Consider the following 20,481-nt stretch of genomic DNA (forward strand, 5'->3'; position numbering starts at 1 on the left):
TATCACCGTATAGCACTATGCTTGGAACTGCCATGGTTTGATCCAACACAGTCGGGCTTAGTTGTACACTGTCAACAAGAAGCACGCTAAAGAAATCTCCGCATGCAGAGCACGTCAAAACACAGCTAGTTACTAATGGATCATGCACCATGGCCTCATACAAATACCCTTCCCGACCCCCTGGGGCGTCAACAATGGCGTTGTACTGCACTCATTCACAGGCATCAGTACCATATTTGGCTGAGCCCTACTAGCACTTGGCGCATCTCTCTTGCGCATTGGGGCTTTCTCAGGGGCTTGCAGTACATACTCGTGTCGCCCACGTGAGGTTTTCACATAGTCGCACCACCAGAGAGACATCCTTCTAGAAACGCACCGATCAGAGTAGATCCCATCCTGCAGGAAAGCCGCGATCATGCTGGTCTCTTTCGGTGTCGCATTCTACCTAGTATCTCTACTGTTTTCTCCAGCGCGGGCTCTTCTAGAGGTTTTCGAGGTATACCAGCCCGTCCCCACAGGTCATGGCAGCGTTGGGTGCAATGAGGAAGTCCTCCTGATGGACCATGTCTTCGGCTATAGCTATGGGGAACCATACGTCGGTAGGATAGAAACAGTACCTGTTCCAATCAGTTGTTCAAAGCTAAGTAAATGAACCAGGGATCTACGAACCACCAAATTGTACCTTTGACACCGTTCGCATCAACTTCACTGTCACCTCCAAGGGCAGACAGTATGATCGTCTGGCGCTCATGTACTTAGGGGACACAGAGGTGTTCCGAACATCAACTGCTGAACCAACGACCGACGGCATCATCTGGACCTATATCAAAGACATGTCTCAGTTCAACGTACTGTGGAAAGAAAAACAGAAATTGATCTTCGATCTTGGCAACATCATTACTGATGTCTACACCGGCTCTTTCAACACCACCCTAACAGCCTACTTCTCATACGAGGGCAACGTCAGGACCCCAGACGTTATCCTCCCAATATCTGCTCGCAAATCCGCCCAGAACGCATCAAGCGACTTTGATCTTCCATCCGACAACGCCACAGTGCAATACCAGATCCCCCAGGCAGCATCCCGTGCAGTGGTGTCCATTTCTGCCTGTGGCCAATCCGAGGAAGAATTCTGGTGGTCCAACGTCCTCTCTGCCGATGAGTATACCTTCGACAATACCATTGGCGAGCTATACGGGTACTCCCCATTCCGCGAAGTCCAGCTCTATATCGACGGCATCCTTGCCGGCGTGGACTGGCCATTCCCCATCATCTTCACCGGCGGTGTCGCGCCAGGATTCTGGCGTCCTATCGTAGGAATCGACGCTTTCGACCTACGCCAACCCGAGATCGACATCACACCCTTCCTCCCCTTGCTCAAGGACAATAAGTCCCACTCGTTCGAGATCAGAGTTACAGGCCTGAGCGTTGCCGACGACGGAACAGTGACATTCGCCAACACAGTCAACTCCTACTGGGTAGTCACCGGGACTATCTTCCTCTACTTGGACTCCTCCTCCTCCTCCTCCTCCTCCTCCTCCTCCTCCTCCTCCTCCTCCTCCTCCTCCTCCTCCTCCTCCTCCTCCTCCTCCTCCTCCTCCTCCTCCTCTGAATCACACAGCACAACCACCGGCCAAGCGCCGGAAATATATGCCCCGGCGCCCACCCTCACCGTCACACGGGATCTCACCCAGAGTCCAAACGGGACCAACGAAACACTATCATACTCCGTCACAGCCGAACGAACATTCACCGTAAAGTCCTCCGAATACTCATGGAGCCAAAACCTCTCCTACTCAAACTACGGATACCTAAACCAGCAAGGACTCAGCCAGAAAAACAACCAACAGACCTCCGGCACTAACACCATCACCCAGCTTACTGGGAACAACAAATCGACAAATGAGGTCACCTTCCAATACCCTCTAATCTGTAACACAACATACGGCCTCGAAGATGGCCTTTCCATTAGTGCCTGGATCCGCAGAGGCCTGGATATCAGTTCGACCGGTGGTGATGGGGAGCTCGGCGTCTCGACGTATACGTTTACCTCGGGGCCATTGGATCTGCATACGGAACAATATGGAACGGCGTATTATTTCGAACCGGAGGATGATGAGAGTTCCGTCTCGTCTGGTGAAACGGTTGATGTCTGGGTAAGTAATGCTGGGGGAGTTGAGTATTCGAGGAATGTTCGTGCGGTGAATGGGACGGTTGTTTCGGATACTGAGAGCTAGAGGGTCATTCATTCGCATCATTGTGTATGAGATTTAAGTATGGTTAGGAAGGATGAAGTTGGGGATATATTTAGTATCTACTTATAACTGGAATTAGTTTGTTTTGCAATCCGAGAAAATACATTTCTATACTAGTATATAAGTAGTATTACATTAACATGAATGTAACAACTCCTGACTAGTAAGTATACACTACTCACGCTGCATTATCAACCAGAATCCCACACCACCGATTAATATAATTATATATATCTACTACTTCTGAGAACTCGACTCTCCGCGGGATGGTAATCTCTCATTTCTGGCTAGTTAGGCTCCATGATGAATGAGGTAGGCTATTTACCGGGCTCTAATTGGGGCCACGGCACGGGGCTGGAAGCGAGGATATCGGCTAAAAAGCCCCAGCTGAATAACTAAAAGTAAACACAGCAAGCAATGCTCGGATCGGCAAAGATCCCCCTTCCCCTCCCCACCGGATTACCGGCTTAGGTGACCGGTGTGAACTGTGAAGAAGAAGGTTTGATCCGGCTTGCCGGCTATCGAAGGTTGAGTAGGTAGTAGTCTAGGTAAACCGAAATTGGTACTAGTAATCAGATTCGGTACTAAAAAGTCCCGCCGGAATGGTGCAGTGGTCATTTCTTATAGTGAAAAGAAAGACCTATGAATGCTACAATATCTATAGGCCATTATATCAGAGTATTGATTGAATATTTTAGATTGAATTCCTTTATTGAAGACAAAATCAACTCCAACCATGCCGGTTCATAATCAGTTCAGGCTGAACGAAGCTAGAAACCAAAATGTGAAACCAAAAATGTGAAAAAGGGACTATGTACAAAAGTTCACCCTTATATATATCAAGGGGAAATAATTTTTTTTACATGACAAAAAGTGCTTTGCGAGGTGGTCATTCACAGACGGCTGTGCTGGGAGTCCTGACCTAGAGGCTTCGTCGAAAACGAGCCGAAGAAGGCATTGAGGGCGTCCACGGTGCCGCTGCCCTCAGACAGCTGCACGGTACAGGCGACGTGGCTGTCCGGGCGAGTGACAACAACACCACCCTTCTCCACGTCGAAGCCCAGCTTCTCGTGAGCGGCGTACGTGGCCTGGGGGACGCGCACGTCGGGGATGTTGTCGGCGTAGAGGTGGTGGTGGTAGTCGCGGAGGATCTTGGGGATGGAGTCCACGTCGATCTGGTTCTTCTCGCCAGCGTAGATCAGGCAGATGGAGAACAGCTTGGAGTGAGGCAGGTGGTTTTCGAAGAACGACACGTCGGCAATGTCGGAGCGGCGGTACACGGAAAGGAACGAGCGTTCCTTCTCGAGGTTGGCAGCGAGATCGGTGATCGCCTTGCTGGTCTTGTCCTGCTTACCGGCGAAGATGAAGATCCGGAACGCACCGTTGGCAGGAATCTCCTGTTCCAGGTGCACGTGGTTGGAGTCTGCCAAGCGGGTGACGGTGGTGGGTGTGAACGCGCGACCAGGGGTCAGGCGGACACCGGGGACGTCGAACAGCGGGGATTGAGCAGGGTGGCTAGCGTCCCAGGTGAACACATTCGGCTTGTAGGCAACACCGTAGCCACTGGTGAATTCACAAGAGGACTTGAAGGTCTTGACGAATTCGTCTTCCTCTCCGCCAGCCGCAGCAGTAGTGTGGCTGGCCTCGCCGACCTCGCCGGCGGTAGGGCGACGCTTGGAGAACAAGGCGGCGTATTTGTTGTCGAAGCTCAGTAGAGTCTCGGCGATATCCTTGCGCTCAGTCTCGTAGGTGCTGAGGATGGAGCGCTTAGCCAAACCAGACTCAACGGCGTGGAGCTTCCAGGCCATGTTCAGAGCATCGTGGAAAGCAGTGTTCATTCCCTGACCAGCCTTGGGCTACAGCGTTTGTTAGCAATGCATACTTAGCTCGCAGGGTATTTTGAAGACAGGAACACTTACACTGTGAGTGTGGCAAGCATCACCACCCATGAACACGCGCTCATCGAGAGTGTACTTCTCAGAGATACCCTGACCGATCGGGTAGACGGAGTACCACTCGACGCGATCCCATTCCACCCAGTACGGCTGAAGAATCTTCCGAGCGGTGGCCTGGACATCCTCGGAGGTTGCTGTCTTTCTAGGGTCGAAGTCGGGGTCGTCCGACGAAGCGATCTGGACATACAGACGGACCATGTTGTCCTCGCGGGGAATAACCATGATAGAACCGGCATCAGAGTGGATAGTGCACTTGGTCTGTTGGCAGATGATTAGCGGCTATTCTCATCGTGATCGAGTTCTGAATTTGCTTACCTCGATGTCAGGGAAGTTGGTCCTCACGACACCGTCCATGACACCCCAAACATAAGAAATGGGATCCTTGTACTGGATCTGAATACCAAGCTGCTGTCTGATGAAACTGCGAGCACCTTCACCGCTGAACAGATACTTGGTGCGAACAGTCTCGATCACGTTGGTGTCAATGCTCTTGAGCTGGACTTCGACGGGGTAGGTCTCATCCAGACCATCATTCTTGAAACCGACGATGGTCCACGGCCTCTCGACAGTGGTACCGGCCTTCTCGATTTCATCCAAGAAGACGCGCTCAATCTTACCCTGGTGGACCAGGGTAGTGAAGGGGTATCTTGTGTCGATAAAGCGGGGGCAGCTGGGCCAACTGCCAGTTCGGTGGATACCTTGTCCACCCGGGAGAGGATCCCAGAAAGCAACATCGTACACCTTAGCGGGCTTGAAGGCCATGATTTGGCGCTTCAGGCCCAGGTTGCGAAGGATTTCCGTCGAACGAGGCTGAATACCATCGGCGCGGCCGGTGGCGGTGGGCACCGGGCGGTTGTCAATGTGCTTCACCTTGTAGCCCCAGCGGGACATGCAAAGCGACAAGACAATGCCAACCGGGCCAGCGCCCACGATGACAATGTCATACTTCTCTTGTTGTGAAGGGGCCATGGCGGCAGTGTGCAGGCGAGAGAGCGGGTCAAGCTTCGGGGTAGTAGTGGTGGTGTGGGGAAGTCAATAGATACAGAGTGGGGATGGGGTATATTCACAAGAAAGAGACCGATTAAAACATCACCCAAAGGTGGGAGAAGAAAGCAGACAAATAGAGAGAGATGAAGCTGATCTGGAAAGTAAATCCTTCATGATGAAAGGGAAGGGGAAAAGGCGATATAAATACCATATGGTGAGCTGGGGTGGTGGCCCGAAGGCACACGGAGAGACAGACATCGGGGAACCACAACGGCATTCATAGTCGGCTGAATCGTGGAGAGTTTGGGGGAGAGCAGCATAATAGAGCGTGGGGACGAGCAGGAAGCACAGAGAGGGCTGAAAAATCCGCGGTGTCAGCGATGCAGGGGGGGGCCCAGTAATGGCCAGAAATGGCCAAAGAGGGCCAAAGATGGCCAAAGAAGGGCCGTGGGTAACCAATGCTGGGGGAGATCCACTGGGGCTGCGGGGACTTGGGAGACGCTTGGAGAACGCTGATTGGCTCAGACAGACTGCCGTTGCTCGATCCGAGCCCCCGGACTGACTTGGGATGAACTTGGGACGCTCTGCGGCTAAGCAGCTCGGCAGGTGGGATTGGTGGGAGTCACGTGGCTGTCCGTCGGTCTCCCGGTCAATCTTCCGATCCCGGGTTTGCCGGCCATTTTCCTGGTATTTTCTACACTTGCTACACTTGAGGTAACAAGTCACTGACTGTGAGAACCTGAAGGCTACGAGAACTAATCGAGTCTGAATAATGCCTGTATATTCACAAGGACTAATAAATTTAGAGAAGAAAAGGAAAACTATTTACTTTTTAGAAATTAAGTTATTTTATATATCTTTAGAGATTAATTTTTTCTTAGTAAATTTTATCTTTTCTTTTACTAATTCTTTATTAATTTCTTATCAGTTTTTCAGTTTTTTTTTTCTTTTTTTTAACTGATTTCTGTTTTGCCTCTGGCAAGTCTTGTTTTTTAATTATTTTTTTAGAGATTACTGTTAGTAATTCTTTAGATCTAGAAAATCATGTAATTTATATATAATAATTATATAATAAGATATAAAATAATTAAAATCTTATATATTTCTTTTTTTTAAATACAACTGTTCCTAGGTATAAGATTTTAATATATTATTATATTATTATTATTATAATTAAGAAGAAGAATACTGCTGGCTGTAAATTCTAGCTATAATTTAAATTAAATTAATAGTTCTACGCGGAAAAAATATTTTTTATAAAACGTCTTAAATTTTACAGGAATATTTTTAAATTCTTTAATATTATATTAATAATTATCTGGAATATCTGTTCCAGTTTATTTAATTTTATATTATAATTTATTATTTTATATCCAGCTAGACAAGATTTTTTTAATCTTATATTTAGTTTTATTATTTATATATAGTTCTTAGATATTATCCAGATACTATTCTAGTAGTAGCTAGTATTTTATTATAGCTTATAATTTATTAAAATTAAAGATTAGATTTATTTTAATTTTTTCTAACAGATCCATTAAGTATAAGTAATTTATTTTTTATAATATTTTATATAATCCTGCTCAGTAATCTGACAGCTTATAATTAGATTATTTTAAATTTTAGTTTTTTATAATTATATAGATTTACTAACTAATTTAAAATAACTTATCCTGTCAGTACTTGTTAATTTATATAAATTATTTAATTTAAATAACTAGAATATCAGTATATATAAAGTCCTAAATTTTTATTATCTATACTGCCAGCTGCTTAGCTTTTTATTAATTTAAATTTAATTAATAAGATAATTACAGTTTTATTCAGTTAAAAAATATATAGGATTTATATTCTTATTTAATATAGAAGAATAATTAGTCTGTAATTATATTAAATAAAATTATTATTATAAAATTTAGAATAGATAGTAGATCTGACTAGTTATTTTAATAATAATTTATAAAGAGAATCAGGCGCTGGGCTATATATTAATTTATAATTTTAATTTATTTATTAGTCTGCAGGTAGTAGAAGATTAATAATTTTAATTTAATTTTTAATTATATATATAATTTATTTCAGAAATCTGTAATAAATTACAGTTTTTTATTTAATATTATTATATTAAGCAGACTGGCGTGTGTATAGATATATTAGAAAAATAATTATATTATTTTTATAAAAATAATTATTTTTAAGCAGGATATTAAGCAGGTTTTTTTTATAAATTAATTTATTATTATAAATATAGTATTATATCCATATTCATCTTTCAGGAAAAAGTAGAAATCTATTAAAATATATTATTAAAATTTATTTAATACTAGTAACAGCTGGAGTAGGCCAGGAGAAAGATTTTAATATATATTTTTTTAATAATAAGTTATATAATTTTTAATATAATTCTGGATATCCTTGCTTTATATAAACTAATAGTAATATTTTTTAATTAAAGTTCTTATTTTTATGATATCTATATAGACTGTTAAAAGCTGTTAATAGATTTTATCTAGTAATTAAATATAAAAATTATTATTATTAGATATAATTAATTTATTTTTAAATTATAATAATTTATTTTATAATATTCAGTCTTTGTCTCCTGCCTCTACTTAATCTTAATAAATTTATAATAATTTATAATTATAATTAATTTATAATATATAATTTATTATAATTAAGTCAGGGTCCAGTAGTGCTAATAATATAATTATAATTTTTTTATTTTTATTTATAATTATAATTAATAATATTTTTTTTTCTAGCCACTTTTATTTAAGCAGGATTTAATTATAATAATTTTCTATATTCTTCAGTCTCCTATCATAGTGTATAAAAATATTTACTAGTATATTATTTTTTTTTAAATAATAACAGATTAGGAAATAGAATTATAATAGAAATTTAAACTATTATACTTATTAAATATTAAGATATTTACTGATTATAAAATATTCTAAAAATTAGTAATTAGTATATATATTAAACTACTCTAATTATTATAATTCTTTAAGTTCTGGTTACTATTTTTTTAATAATTAGATAATTACCAGCATTTCCTTATCATGGATATTATAATTATATTTTATAAAAATTATTATTTTTTAAAAAAAATAATAAAATACCAGTTGCTCTCTATCTTTTAGAAAAATATTTTAATAATAATCTTATCTGCTGTATTTATCTCCAGTTTTATTTCTTATATTAGATTATAGATTATTAAAATAAAAATACTAATTAGGACTTTCTTAAATATTATAAATATTTTTTAATATTATATTATCCAGTTAAAGAAAATCTTATTTTTTATTAGATATATTAAAAGTCAGATAATTCAGCTATAATTTCTAATAAAATAGTAATAAAAATTATAGAATTCTAGAAATAACTATATTTCTTATACTGTTATAAAGATTTTCCATAAAATAATTATCTTTATTTTCTAGAGATTAACTATTATACTGTTTTTTCTAATAATAAATCCTAGATACTTAATCTGGATAATATAAAACTTATATTTATAAGTTATTACTTGAAGCCCTACTTCTTATAATTACTTTAAAATTTTTTTAATATAAATCTTATACTCTGTTTTATTATTACTATAAATAAATAAATTATTAATATAAACTGTAATAAAGGAATCTAAATATTTTATAAATATTTTATTTATTAATTATTAACAGACTACTGGGCTATTAGAGAGCTTAAATAAAAATATCTTATATTTAAATATACTGTAACAGAAATAAAATATTATTAAATTTTTTAAATTAGAATATATTTAAATCTAATAAAAAATTTATCTGATATCCAGTTTAGTAAAAATTCAGATTTTATTAATATAATATATTATTTTATTAATCAGGGGCAGCAGATATTGATTTTTCTATATAATAATATTAAATTTTTAATAATTTATATAAAAGTATAATCTTTTTCCAGGCTTAACAGTTATCAGAATCAGAGAAATAAACAGGATTAAGCTTAATTTAATAAATCTTTTATATAAATTTTTAATAATATATTTTTTTATAATTTCTAGTTTTTTAAGAATTATTTTATACAGGAAGGTATATCTTAAATAATTTATTTTTTTTAATTTAATCTTAAAGTTCAGCTTCCGTGAGGAAGGCAGTGTATTAAATATTATTTTAAAAAAAATATTTATATAATTATAATAGGCTATTAGTAGTTATTCCAGGATTTCTGTTTATTTAACTTTTTATTAGTTATATTTCTTATTCTTAATAATTTAATTAAGTTTATAAAGTAATATTATAAAATTCTAGTTCTTTAGATTCTGTAAATAGTAGAATATTTTAATAGTATTAATAAATATTATATTTATCTTTTTATAAATATAGTTTTATTTTTATTAAATTTTAGATTTTTTTAATTCTAGAAGTTTCTTGTATATCTACAGCTTATAGTTTATATATATTAAAATATATTTAATATCTTAATAAAATTTTTAATAAAAAATCTTATTTAAATATTCCTTCTTTACTTCTTCTTTAATTTTTGGGGATTTTAACTTTATAATAATTTTGTTAGTATAATTTAAGAAAATCTTTTATTTATAGAGCTATATCTGTTTAAGAATAATATTATAATTCTTAATATCTAGAATAAGAAATAGTTTGTTTTAGAAAGATTAGCTGTTTATAATAAAATTTAGATAAATAATATAAATAAGCTTAGTTTATTCTTTTTTATCAAATTCTAAGATATAAGTAGAGACTTTTAATAAAATTATATTAAGACTGAAATATTTAACTAGTTAGATTATTAATTAAATATTTATATAATTACAGATGTTTGCTCCAGAGTTAATAAATATTTTAGTTTTTATAATTATATTAAAATAGAAAATCAAAATTTTAATAGAAAAGTTAGATTTAGAATTATTTAAGAGAATAAATATATTAGATATTTAAGAACTAATACTAGTCTTATCTAAGACAGAGATTTTTTTTAAATATTAATTTTTTTTATAGATTTTTTTATTATTTTTTTTATATTTTCAGGCTCTGCTGGCTCTAAGATTTCAAATTATTTAAAATATTTATTCTTAGCTTAATAACCAGTCTTACTATAAATAAAATAATATTCTTTTTTTATATATTATTATTATTTAATAGTATTTCAGATTCTACTAGTAATCCGGGCTGTAAGGATTACAGTATTATTTTAAAATTTAATTATAAGAATTTTAATTATAGAAATCTTAGAGAAGCTGTTATTTAAATTTAATTTTAAAATAATAAAAAAAGCTCTTTTCTGGGCTTTTCAGGTTTTAATATTTTTTAATTAATTAAATATTTAGAAGTAATAATTTGTAAAATTATAGAAAATATTATATAATTCATTGATTTCTAATATAATTAATTTTATTAATTTATCAGATAATTAATAATAAAGTTTTTCTTACTATTCTGATATAAGGATCTGTACTTTAGTTATAAAATATATAAATTAAAATTAAAAAATATAAAATTTATTAAAGCCTTTTATGAACAGGACTTAAGACTTACTTTTAATAATAAATAATTAATTTAAATTTTTATAAATTTTTTTAAAAAATTCTAGCATGCCCTTAATATCCTGAAAGATATTAAATCTATAAATCTTAATATAAAATATAATATAAATTAAGGTTTTTTCTTTATAATAATTATAGATATAAGCCTGTCAGAGAACTAGGATATTAAAATAATTAATATTAATTATTATCTTTTAATATATTTAGTTTTTTTATTCTCAGTAATAGAAAGTCTTGCTGTTAATTAGTATTAAAGAATCTAGAAATTTAATATTTTTTTTTATAATAATAATAGACTCCAGGAAAATAAATTAAATCTTATATTTTTATTTTTTTAATAGTCTGTTCAGCGAGCAGCCTGTATTTAGTTATTAATTCTTTATAAAATATTTTCTAATTTCTTTAGATATTCTTTTCTTTGTTAGCTTAATAAAAGATTTCTATAATTTTATTAGTTTTTAAATAGATCTAATCTTTCTATCTTTATTTTAATAATTTCTCTTTTTTTTCTTTTTTTTTATAAAGATCAGATATCTGGTACCAAGATAATCTAGAAATCAGGATTAATTTAAATTTAGAATATATTATCTGGATTTCTTATAATAGAAAATTCTAGAATTCAGAGAAGGATATTTTTCTAGATACTTCAGTATTTTTAAAATAATACTGAGATATTTAAGGAAAAGTAATAACTAGTAAATTTTTTAAAAAAAAATTTCTTGTAAAAGAATTATACACCAGCTTTTTATTATAAAAAAAAAGAAATAAGTAAGATTTATTAGTTATATAAAAACCTGAAGATTATAAAAATTAATTAAATCTGAATAATATCTGTATATTTATAAAAATTAATAAATTTAAAAAAGAAAAAAAAAATTATCTACTCCCTGGAAATCAAGTTACTTTATATATTTTTAGAAATTAATTTTTTTTAATAAGTTCTATCCTTTCTCTTACTAATCTTTTATTAATTTTTTATTAGTTTTTTAGTTCTTTTCTTCTCTCTTTTAGCTGGTTTCTGTTTTATTTCTGGTAAGTCCTGTCTTTTAGTTATCTTCTCAGAGGTTGCTATCAGTAATCCTTTGGGTCTAGGAGGTCATGTGACCTGTGCGCGACAGTCACGTGGTAAGGCATGGGATGACCGAGGTCTCACACTGACTCGGCTGTATGATGCCGATTAGGAATTGGGATTACGTTTATGGTAACTCGAGTGGACTTAACTTACAAATCACTTTATTCCTAGTCAACTAAGTGGTATACAATAATTTCCATGTCAGGTTAAAGTGGCTAAATAAATTAGTGGCATAAATTTATACCTGCCAGTCGACGCATATTACCCTGTTCCCTAGCACCCAATGAAGGCTCGTGGAGTTCAGATGAATAAGACATGACATTTAAAGAGGCAATTTGCGTCACATTGTCATTATTACTATTCCGTGATGGCGAGTGGCTCTTGAGATCACGTGCTTTGTTTGATCTGTTTTGCTTGATAGTCACGTGGCGCTCACTTAATGTAGTCTATGGGGAAGTCTGGAGAAGGAAGAAATCATGACTGAAGGCACATCTATTTGAGAAATTCATTCCACTGCAAAGCGTGGGTATATATGCTGGGATTGCTGGAGATACTATTCTCTACTTTGTAATGGCGATTTTCACACCTTTATTGAGGACCGATTATATACTATATAAATATATATGTGCATTGAAGTTGCAGTTCGTCTGGAATATCAGTATATTTCTTGCTACTACTACTATTAGTACTGAATGACTTCATGATCATACAGCAGCCCGTCCCAGGATCCCATCCAGAAGGTTAGCTTATTCCCAGTACAGTAAGTCGGGCAGCTATGCTTGTAATCTTCGAGCTATACCAAGATATGTTGACCTCGAATGTTGATTGTTGGATTCATTCATAGACACATACAGACATACATACATACATCAACACCATACATACACATAGTGATTACAATTACAGTAACCGCAACAACTCCAAATCCTTCGCCACGGCTGGACTGGCCTGCGCACAATCCTCCAAAAACTGCATCATCTCCTGATTCCATTGCTCCCATCCCGCCGGCAAAGTCTCCTGTAACCGCCGGTCCGAGGAGTGAGATATACAGTAGAAGAGGAGGATTTGACCGAAGAATCTACATGAACCAGGTAAGCACGTAACAACATTATCATACGGAGAGGGAATTTGGGTGGGTTATTAACTTACTGAGAACAAAAAGCGAATTTAATCGGGATACAACTCTTCATGCGCTGGAAGATGCCGCCCACGACAGGCCAATTCATTGCATTGAGCAAACCACTGTGAATCTGCTCGAGATCTTTGTCGGTTAGGGAGCCGGGCGTGTGGAGCGCCTTGTAGAGGTATGGACGGCCGATGTGGAAGTTGGCGATCATATACCGGCCACGAAGCATGGCTTCGGAGACGGCGATCGCGGGGGATAGGGCGTGGCGGTGGGACGGGGTGAAGGGAAGGTGTTGCTGGGAGGCTGGAGACGGTGGGATCGGGGTGCTTGGATTCGTGGCCAGGGCAGAGGTGGTGTGGTCGGGAAATTGGAGGGCGGCGGGGAGGTTGATACGCCATTGTTCTAGTTGGTGACGGAGTTCGGCGTTGACTGCTGGGTGGGGGAATGTGCCGGAGTCGGCTGGTAGGAACGGAGTGTTAGTTGGATGAAGATAGCTGGATGAGGGTAGGGTAACTCACAATGGAAGTAGAGCGAGTGTCGGATGCGGGTTAGGATGATTCGATGGGCGACCTGCGCGAGGAAATGGTATTGGAAAAACGAATCGTCTATCTCTTCCAATGAGAGTGAGCGAGAGGCTGGAAAGCCCACGCTTTCGAAGGTGATGAATTTGGGAATTGGGACGTATTCTTCGAGTCGGGAGAGACCGCTGGGCGGGACGTGCAGTTCTTGGACCAGAATGGTTTCATTCATTAGGCAGTTCCAATATACTCGAGACTTCATATCGCCTTCCCACTCATCGAAATGTACATCATGACTGGAGTAGTGTCAGTTTTGCGAGGACCAGTTATGCAATGGTAGCCATGGATGACTTACTTGGTGAGCATGGACAGACAGCAAGTGGCCGCTCGATGGATCATGGCCCACGAATCCATGGGGCGAAGGATTTGACTGTAGTAGATGCTTCACAAAGTTAGCATTCCACCAAAGATATTCGAGTGAAAAGCCTTACAATGATAAGAGATAAAACTGGCAGCTTTGGAGATTGTTGTCACACATCAGAAATCCAATGCGCTGGCGAGCAGTGTTGAAGAAGCGCAATCCCGGGGGATTCTCGTAGACCACCCCCATCCAGTCGGGAGGCTCAAAACGACCACTGCGTGTCCCTAGTAATGGAAAATCCCCTTCCTGATAGGCGTGAACAGCGATGCAGCCTAGCGCCATGATATTGAGAACCACACAACTCTCGATGTTGTAGCCAAAGTTGCTCTCAATAGCCGCGCCCAGGGTGAAAGCATAATAATAGTTCTTGTCGATTATAGGCGTGAATAGGTTAAAAGTGGTGAAGTATGCGTCCGAAAGGCCTTTGACCATGGCCAACGGAAGTGCGTTCAGCCAGTTGTCCCCGGCCTGCGCTGGGAAAGGGCAGATGTACATGGGCAATTGAGGGCGCTTCATTTCAATGTCAATCACATAATTTTTGCCCAATTTCTCATGTGCTTCAAGTAACCGTTGTGGAAGAAGCTCCTGAGCACCTGCCCAGGAGATCACTCCATGCTGGCTGAATGAAATCGAGACTAATCCGTTTGCCTCCGTCGGATTGGGATGCAGGTGTTGGTCGTCATGCTCCACTTCGTTCAGTCTCATTGCCTCTGGCGTGAGAGCCTGAGAGGTCAAGCGTTCCAACCTACCCAAGCTGCTCGTGCTGCGAGAATGATGCGCGAGCGAGCCTATCGTCTCCGTGCCATCCAAACTACGGGGCATCTGACCCCGAAGGGATTGGATTTCCTTAGAAAGGGTCGTGGGAACATTCTCCAACTTGGTTTCCAGTCGATGCAACGTGCTCATTATCAAGCTGAGAGAATGATCTCGTCTACTCTAAGCATTAGCAACCGTGAAGAAAGGGACTGGTGAAAGTGACTCGGCCTTACTTGGAGGTCTTGCGCTCATTGTAGACACACTCGAGGTTCAGCGACTTACACAAGCCGCACTTCGGTCGCGATTCATCACATCGCGTCTTCTTAAGCCTGCAATTCTCACATGCCTAAGAGAAGTGGTTACTACTACTATCGCGCACATTATTGGGCAACGGGGAAGCACCAACCACTGTGGCTATAAAGTTTCGGGGCTTTTTGCTAGGCCCGGATGCATGATGCTGCTGCTCTGAATCCCCCGGCGAGAGACCCTGGGGTGTGTGATCCACCAGATCGGGGGACTGGGAGGCAGGGCGTGGTGGGGACCCTTGATGAGGACGCTTGCTCATGGTTGAGATTGTATGCGATAACGCCCTGGGCTCCCTACAATTAGTGGTGGGAATCGCACATTGTGATCCCGACTAGCTCTGCTTCCTGTTCGTGCTGGGAAGGGCTTCGACAGTCCCAATCGGCCGTTAGATTAATTGTTAGATCCGGACTCTCGTAGAATTTCTTCAGCAAAAGACCGGCTAGACTCATTTATTATCTCCGATTAGTTATCAGATAGTCCCGGTGACTCAAAATGATGCCCGGAGAAGGTGCCCTTTTCCGGAGTCACCTGACTGGGCCCGTTCTCTTCTTCTTAAGCCGATGCCTCATTACGATGCTCACGTGACTCAGTCCAGTCCAAGTAATACGAAAGAGGAGAAAAATACCTACTTTGTGTATAGAATGGCTGGTATCTCACTGTAATGATTTCTTTACTTTGCCAGTTTTCAGGACTTAGGTTTATTTTTTTTTCAACAAATGAATGTACAAGCTTTCTGTGAGATTTACGTCATAGTACTTTGTCCTGGACTGTGAAACTTGGCCAATCAGGAATGATCTCCTTCTATTATATGCATACTCTTTGTAGTACCCTTCGATCGAAACCAGCACATGCTGGTCTATCTCGTCTTTGTATTGATAAGACATAGTGTTTCTAAATGAAGTTTATCTTTTCATCACGCAATCTGGCGTAGAGAAGCCATTCCATTAACTGCTTATTCTTATGCCTGATCGAGCCCGCTATTCTGTAAGATGTTAGCTATGCAGTTGCTTCATCTTGATCATACAAATGCCACAACTCATTGGCTGACCAGTAGTACATCTTGCTCCTTGCATGCTTCTTCATTTTGATATTCATTTTTTTTTTCTGTTTCCAATGTCCGTATGCGCCTGGTTAACTGTATATTTATTTGCTTCAGAACGAACCATCATTCTTTCCAGGTTGCATACTTCGCTACTTATTCAGTCTTGATAGTGCTGGTCATGATTATAATACGATTTTTAGGGCAAGTACTCAAGGTATAAGTATAATGTGTTTTAAGTGAGCTCTTCATTTTATTATCTATCTATTTACCTTTTTGTGGTAATCTTATCATGTATCACGTGTAGAGATAATTTCCTATCAGAGATAATGAAGTAGTCACATGTTTGAGCTCATTATTCAGTATCAGCTGCAAGATTATCACGTGCACGAGCTCAATCTGAGTCTATCCAACCATTCTCCATCTCCAGTCAACCGCAAACCGTCGCATTAAGTTCCGGGCGCCCGACCAACCTACTTAAGGTACGTACCAGACCAAGTATTTCGTAGCCATATCTACGTCGTATCCCCCAACCCCGGGGGAAGTGCCTGTCTCGGATAAATACTTGATCCGTACCGAGCCGAGGTCCGGGGTATGGATTGCCATGCTGGTCGGCCGGATGGAGAGCGTGACCGTCGCAATCAATCAGTCGCGAGCTTCCTTTCTTCTTTTTTTTTTTTCTTTAATTCCCCTTTTGCTTTTAATCCGTGTACGCAACTTCTTGTAAAATATCCTATCTATAACTACACTTCTCACTCAAAGCAGCCGCTTCTTGCTTCTTGCTTCTCCTGCTACAGCGCTCAAGAAGACACGACTCCAGCCTCCTCCCCGCTCCCTTCTCCCCACTTCTTATTCTCCCCGCTCATCCGCGCCAGCCAGCACCATGACCGCTTCTCCGTCCGCCGCTGAATCAATTCCAGAGGAAGTCAGAGTTCCGGAGCCCAAGCCCGTTAATCAGACCATTGCTCAGATCCGCTCGCTTGCTGCCGGTGCTGCCGGTGGTGTGTGCGCCGTTGTTGTTGGACATCCTTTCGATCTGGTGAAGGTGCGCCTTCAGACGGCAGAGAAGGGCGTTTACTCTGGTGCTATCGATGTCGTGAAGAGGACTGTGGCCCGGGAGGGTCTCGCTCGAGTAAGTTATCTTTTTTTAGGTGGCGTTGAGCGCTGTTGCTGATCGTCGGAATAGGGACTTTATGCAGGTGTCTCTGCTCCCCTGGTGGGAGTCACGCCAATGTGTAAGCTTTTCTCATCTTTGTTCTTTTCCCCATCGCAACTGCTAACTCACGTGTATTGCAGTCGCTGTCAGTTTCTGGGTATGTCTACGAGATTACAGAACGTGATCGATCCCCCTTTGGCGCAGACGGCTGACAGCTGATAGGGTTATGATGTGGGTAAAACGCTCGTCGGCAAAATGTCCGAAGTTCGTGTAGAGAACAACACCCCTCAATACACCATTGGCCAAATTTCCGCTGCGGGTTTCTTCTCTGCCATTCCCATGACCTTGATCACGGCACCCTTCGAGCGCGTCAAGGTGCTCCTTCAGATCCAGGGTCAGAACCCCCCGCCTCCCGGTCAGAAGCCCAAGTACTCTGGCGGTCTGGATGTGGTCCGGCAGCTATACCAGGAGGGTGGTATTCGCAGTGTGTTCCGCGGTAGTGCAATGACCCTCGCTCGTGACGGCCCTGGTTCTGCTGCGTACTTCGCCGCCTACGAGTACATCAAGCGCACTTTGACTCCCAAGGATGCGGAAGGAAATGTCACTGGCCAGTTATCCATGCCAGCCGTCCTGGCTGCCGGTGGTGCTGCTGGTGTTGCCATGTGGATCCCTGTCTTCCCTGTCGATACCATCAAGTCTCGACTGCAGAGCGCGCCTGGTCGTCCCACAATCGGCGGTACGATTCGCACCGTCTATGCCAACGGTGGCTTCAAGGCTTTCTTCCCTGGATTTGGACCTGCTTTGGCAAGAGCCGTTCCTGCCAATGCTGCTACTTTGTATGTTATTCTAACCCTGACGTGTTCTGGGCTGTCGTTGCTAATATGCCGAACAGTGCGGGTGTTGAGCTGGCTCATCAGTTCATGACAAAGCTTTTCGACTAGACGGATGCCTTGCGCGCTGCAGGTACGGTGGTGTAAGTCTATCGGTTATTTGATATTGTGGCGTTCGTTATTTCGTCATTCTGTGGAAGCATTTTGCAAGCCTGGATATTTTGTTTTTCATTTAGACTAGACGGTTTCTGGCTGTCTGTAGCGCTAGGAACCCATATTATATCAGTAGAGAATCTGTCGCGGATTTTCCCTTGGTAGACTGATAGTAGGCTATTGCCTGTCCAGAACCAGGGTCAGTGCTGTTGCTAAACGACTTGTATGATAGAGTATTGACGGAGATATTATGTAGGGATGAAAAGTGATTCTAAAGAAAGAGCAAGATAACGGAACAGTGAGGCAATAAAGTACAGGGTCTCTCCAAAAATCACCGAGTCGGCAATTCCAACCGACAATCCACAAAAGCGGAAGGGGCGCGACCGGTTACTTCTGTTGCTACTTGCCAAACCTCCTTGTCACGAATCTATCAGTCCCTCACGCACCAGATTCAGGGAAGGACAACACTGGCCTCACCCGCTGCCAGAAAATCGAAGCTCTCTTCGCTGGTTGCTGTGGTGGGAGGACTGAGACTAGTACCCTCAGAAATTTGAATCTTCTCGTTGTCTAGCGTGGACACGAACATCGCAGCCTGACGGCCCTGGTTCCCTTGCCATTGTTTGTGTCCAATCCACTCGACACCGTCACCGGAACCCTGGATGTTTGCCTTGCGACGAGTCTTTTCGCGTTCGAGGAGCGGAAGGTCGGCCGGCCCTGATGCATTCGACTCGTCCTCACTCCCTGGCAAGGGGAGGGTTCGGTAATGCCATTCACCAAGGAACATGCCGTCGGGGTCCACATCCTGACGGACCTTTAACCATTCCGTCATGTCATCTCCATAGAGACATTTCAGCTCCTCCCTCGTCGTCCTGAAATTCTTAGCCCAATGCGGTTTTGCACCCATTTCGCGCATAAGCCACTCAAATGCCTCGTAATACCGTTCCGTGCAAGGGGGATCCCGATGGTACGGGCGATAGAGCGTCGCATTGAGATACAGGGTCGGGCCGGTGGAAGAGGTAGGATCGAGGAACGGACGGGTTGTCTTGTTGTAGGTAGAGTCCGCGACTCTGACTTCAATGGGGCAATGCACCCACAGACCGTCGACGGAAAAAGGGATACGCGCTGTCTCGTGATCGCCATTCAACCAGGCGGAGAGACGAGTGATAGCTTCGGGGCCCTTCTCGAGCGGGAGTGCCCATTCATTGACAAACTGCGAGTACAGACAATTCATGAGGAGACCTGAGCGGGCTGGTTCTACCGCCTCTGTCACGACGGCTTCCGGTTTGAAACCATACTGCAAACCAAAGACCAGCCATTCCACCCACGGGAGAATGCGAGGGAAATAGTTGGCCAGGGCCAGCAGATTATGATAGATATGGTAACCGAGTGTCTCTCCATAAAAGGACTTGGGCGGTTCCCGCAGCGGGAGGTCGGTTTTGTCGGCGTGCCAGACAACGGCACTTTTCTCATAGGGCATCCACCATACTCGAACAAATTCATGCGAAGTCCACAGTCCGGATGACCATTGGGCCAACACACTCGACAGTTTACGCCGCGTCTGTCGCCAGGCCACCTTGAACGCGGGCTCCGCCTGCAGTGTGACCTCGACAATGATACCAAGTGCACCCAGAGAGATGAGCGCAGCCCGGAAGAGCGACGGGTTACTGGTCGCGCTACACCGCACCAGCTGCCCATTAGCCAGCATGAGAGTCAGTGATAGGATACACTCGGAGATCAAGCCATGCTGGAGAGAACTTCCATGGGTACCCGTGGAGATCACGCCGGCGACCGACTGTTCATCAATACTACCCAAGTTAGACAACATCAAACCATGTTGCTCCAGCTGTGTGCCCAAGTCTCTCAACCGAATTCCCGCCTGGACCGTCACCACCCCGGTCTCCGGCGAAACCTCCAACACACGATTGAAATCATCCAAGTTTATCAGCCAGGCGGAGGTGCAGGTCAAATCGGAGGGGGAGTGGCCACTCCCCACGGTGACTAGACGACGGCGACAGTGGCGAGCGAGGTTGACAAGCTTCCGAATTTCCTCGATAGATTGCGGGCGTACGTAAAGTTCGGGACGCGAGTAGAAGGTCTGCGCCCAAGTATGATGGAGATGATGGGTGGTTGCGCGAAAAGGAACCGCAGGGTCGACACGGGAGACCTCACGCAGGATGGCGGGGTCCATGATGGAGGGGGGAGGGGGAGGGAGGATCCCGTCGCTGCACGATTGATTATCTGCACGATATGCGGATATGACAGGTCGGATCAGCGGTTAGAGGGGCAGAATTCTCCGTATGGTTGGAATTTTACTTTTCAAAAACAAAAAGGGGAAGAGGACGATCGGGCATACGATCAATCA

At 41.1% G+C, this 20,481-nt stretch overlaps 5 protein-coding genes across 5 annotated transcripts; 2 read left to right on the forward strand and 3 right to left on the reverse strand.

Annotated features, from left to right (window-relative positions):
• Positions 1 to 415: 415 nt before the first annotated feature.
• AKAW2_50739S (uncharacterized protein) lies at positions 416 to 2,237 on the forward strand (the record flags this gene model as incomplete). Its single annotated transcript, XM_041690591.1, has 2 exons — positions 416 to 599; positions 658 to 2,237. The coding sequence occupies 2 exons, from the start codon at positions 416 to 418 to the stop codon at positions 2,235 to 2,237; spliced, it is 1,764 nt and encodes a 587-aa protein (XP_041544160.1).
• A 911-nt stretch (positions 2,238 to 3,148) lies between these two features.
• On the reverse strand, positions 3,149 to 5,179 carry AKAW2_50740A (putative FAD monooxygenase; the record flags this gene model as incomplete). Its single annotated transcript, XM_041690592.1, has 3 exons — positions 3,149 to 4,111; positions 4,175 to 4,468; positions 4,526 to 5,179. The coding sequence occupies 3 exons, from the start codon at positions 5,177 to 5,179 to the stop codon at positions 3,149 to 3,151; spliced, it is 1,911 nt and encodes a 636-aa protein (XP_041544161.1).
• Positions 5,180 to 12,714: 7,535 nt separating this feature from the next.
• AKAW2_50741A (putative C6 finger domain protein) lies at positions 12,715 to 15,200 on the reverse strand (the record flags this gene model as incomplete). The annotated part of the gene is made up of 7 exons (XM_041690593.1): positions 12,715 to 12,892; positions 12,964 to 13,399; positions 13,459 to 13,754; positions 13,814 to 13,900; positions 13,950 to 14,810; positions 14,869 to 14,981; positions 15,042 to 15,200. The coding sequence occupies 7 exons, from the start codon at positions 15,198 to 15,200 to the stop codon at positions 12,715 to 12,717; spliced, it is 2,130 nt and encodes a 709-aa protein (XP_041544162.1).
• A 1,663-nt stretch (positions 15,201 to 16,863) lies between these two features.
• CRC1 (carnitine:acyl carnitine antiporter) lies at positions 16,864 to 18,077 on the forward strand (the record flags this gene model as incomplete). Its single annotated transcript, XM_041690594.1, has 5 exons — positions 16,864 to 17,112; positions 17,167 to 17,215; positions 17,277 to 17,293; positions 17,359 to 17,972; positions 18,029 to 18,077. 5 exons carry the CDS (start codon positions 16,864 to 16,866, stop codon positions 18,075 to 18,077), a joined length of 978 nt encoding a protein of 325 aa, XP_041544163.1.
• Positions 18,078 to 18,570: 493 nt separating this feature from the next.
• On the reverse strand, positions 18,571 to 20,307 carry ALO1 (D-arabinono-1,4-lactone oxidase; the record flags this gene model as incomplete). The annotated part of the gene is made up of 1 exon (XM_041690595.1): positions 18,571 to 20,307. The coding sequence occupies one exon, from the start codon at positions 20,305 to 20,307 to the stop codon at positions 18,571 to 18,573; it is 1,737 nt and encodes a 578-aa protein (XP_041544164.1).
• Between the last annotated feature and the right edge of the window lie 174 nt (positions 20,308 to 20,481).

Source organism: Aspergillus luchuensis, chromosome 5 (assembly GCF_016861625.1).
Source record: "Aspergillus luchuensis IFO 4308 DNA, chromosome 5, nearly complete sequence".
NCBI lineage: Eukaryota > Fungi > Ascomycota > Eurotiomycetes > Eurotiales > Aspergillaceae > Aspergillus > Aspergillus luchuensis.